Source organism: Orycteropus afer, unplaced genomic scaffold, assembly GCF_000298275.1.
Source record: "Orycteropus afer afer isolate SDZICR_OR568_19922 unplaced genomic scaffold, OryAfe1.0 scaffold00093, whole genome shotgun sequence".
Taxonomy (NCBI): domain Eukaryota; kingdom Metazoa; phylum Chordata; class Mammalia; order Tubulidentata; family Orycteropodidae; genus Orycteropus; species Orycteropus afer.
The window spans coordinates 4723809-4726361 of NW_006921680.1; the positions used below are offsets into that span (position 1 = coordinate 4723809).

The window sequence follows — 2553 nt, forward strand, 5'->3', positions numbered from 1 at the left end:
ATTAACAACCTGAGATATGCAGACGATACAACTTTGCTTGCTGAAAGTGAGGATGACTTAAGGCACCTACTGATGAAGGTTGAAGAATACGGTGGGAAATAGAGTGTGGTATTTATTGCAGTTATCAACTTCTGAGCTTGATTTATGAAGCAGAAAAGGGTTTGCTAGAATTATGGTAAGATAGTCAACTTAATTTCACTTATGCAAAAATATTAATTGGAATTAAGATCAAAATAGGTGGAGACAGTTATTAATCGCCATAAATACATTAAAGAAACAGGGGAAGAAGGGAGGTATTTAAGTTTCATGGCTTTTAGCCAGATTATGTTTCAAATTATCAAATAGATTTCAGAAATTTCCCATAAAATTAAAACATTTCAAGGAAAAATGAAAGGTTGTCCTATAATCACTGCTTCAGCTGGAAGGAGAGTAAGTTAACAGGATGTTGGAGCAGAGCAAAGAAGTTGTTCATCTTCTCTTTGATATAATTCCCTCACCTTTTAGTTTCATTTAAATCTGTTGGCTGTTTTGTCTTATAGGTAAAATAAGATTTACCAGAGCAAAATGTTAAGCTTTTAATGGTTTGCAGAAAGAAATAGACATTGAGAGTGTTATTAACACACCATTAAATTGAACCAAATCACAAAATTCATTCAAAATAGGTATTTGGTACTTACATTTGTAAAAACATGGCACATCTACATAGGGTGGTGGTTTGTGGCTGTTTGTTTTAATATATTGCTTCATAACATATCCAGTATTATAAAAAAATATTCTGTATGTATCAAATATTATATAACATAATATATAACTTTAATATTTAAAATATATTTATACATATATAAACATAATTATGTATGTATGTTTGTGTAAGTATGTGTATATACATATACATTAAACTCTGGACCACTTCATCATTTCTTCCTAAATGCAATCCCAAAAATACCATAACAAAAATACTCTTCTAACAGGCAAGCCCTTGAACATGTTACAATAACTCATCCCTCAGTTCCTTTACACCTACATTTCCTCTTCTATGAAGTGTCCTTCCTCCCTTCTTTCTCTAACTAACTGCTACAAATCCTTCAAAATGCATCTCAAGTGTCAACCTCTGTCACCTTCTCTGGGAAGTGTTCCCTATGCACACCTCTGATTTAGATATTCCCAGGACACCTCTTCCCTTCACCATAGCACTCATTTCCTTGCCAATTGATAGAACTTGATATCCCAGCTAGACTGTGGAAAGCTATGGGACCAAGACCATGTCTCATAGCATGTTACCTGGTGTGTGATAAATGCTCAATACATATTGGTTGAATTGAATGGATGAATACCATGGAAGAGGTTTGTCTCAAGTATCAATCATTCAATCCTTATTTGGTCATATCAATCATCCAATTCTTATTTGGTCGTTGACCCTTCAGAGCAGACAAGGTGATGGAGGTGGCAATATTTCCAGGAAGGAGGAAAGAGGTACTGGCTGAAGATGTAGAGATGGAAAGATATCCATGATCAGCCATCACAAGCCATCTTTGACATGTTTGCCAGAGTGGTGGTCCTGCCATTGTTGATACCTACAGGTTTTTGCTGAGCTACAGAGCATGAATTATTTTGATTTATCAATCTCATGCAAAAGATGGTATCCAAAACCTTATCAATTTGGCAGTAAATGCCTTCTGTTAGACACTTAAAAAATAATTCTTTTATAGTTTTAATGCTCTAATCTTTGGAATTTGACACACCTGGGGACTTTTATGAGGATGTGTCTGTGTATGAGTGTTGGCATTTGGACAGTTGAGGGTTGTAAAGAAGATGTTCTGGTGACTTCTGGATGGAACCAATGTGGACATTCTACATAGAGACTTTTATGGAAATCTTGGATCTCACAGGTAGCATGAAGGTTTCAAAGACCTGCAACACTTTCTCAATTAGCATCTAATCAGCTTAACTTAAGGTAAAGACAATATCTCATTTGCCACAATATGGAACTTATTTGGGAATGAGAACTCAGTGGCCAAGAACGGACTGATAAATACTAATCAATATATTTCTCACCTGGCTACTCTTCCTCGAAGATCTCCAACTCCTTGTAGGTGTTTGGTGTTTAGCTCCTGTACTGCAAAATTAGTTCCTGTGGCCGCCTGGTCTCGAACTCTTATTTGTTCTTCTAAAACCTATAATTTTGAGTTAAAGTTCCCATTAGTTTCCCATCATACATAAGAACAACAGATAATATTAAGGAGGGATTACAAAATCCAATGCTTGTTGTTAGGCTGAAACTGTAAATGAGTGAAATAGTCCTAGTTCAGAAATGAGAGTAAAGGTTGGGATGATGCCCTCTAGTTTATTTTTCCAGGTAAAAACAATATTTCCACGGAAGACAGAAAGCCCTATTTTATGTGAAATATACCATTTTTAGAAATATTTACATCTTAATTATAATATTTTTTAGACACTGTTGTTGTTGTTGTTATGTGCCGTCGAGTCGGCCCCGACTCATAGCGACCCCTCCTTGGGTTTCGGAGGCAGTATCACTACGGAAGTAGGATTGCC

At 35.8% G+C, this 2553-nt stretch overlaps 1 protein-coding gene across 1 annotated transcript in view; it reads right to left on the reverse strand.

Moving 5' to 3' along the window:
• The window catches only part of FAM81B (family with sequence similarity 81 member B), a 103335-nt gene that overhangs the window by 50092 nt on the left and 50690 nt on the right, over positions 1-2553 (reverse strand). The window contains exon 5 of the mRNA XM_007942550.2: positions 2056-2174. Within this exon, the coding sequence (XP_007940741.1) occupies positions 2056-2174 (119 nt within the window). The remainder of the gene's footprint in view (positions 1-2055; positions 2175-2553) is intronic.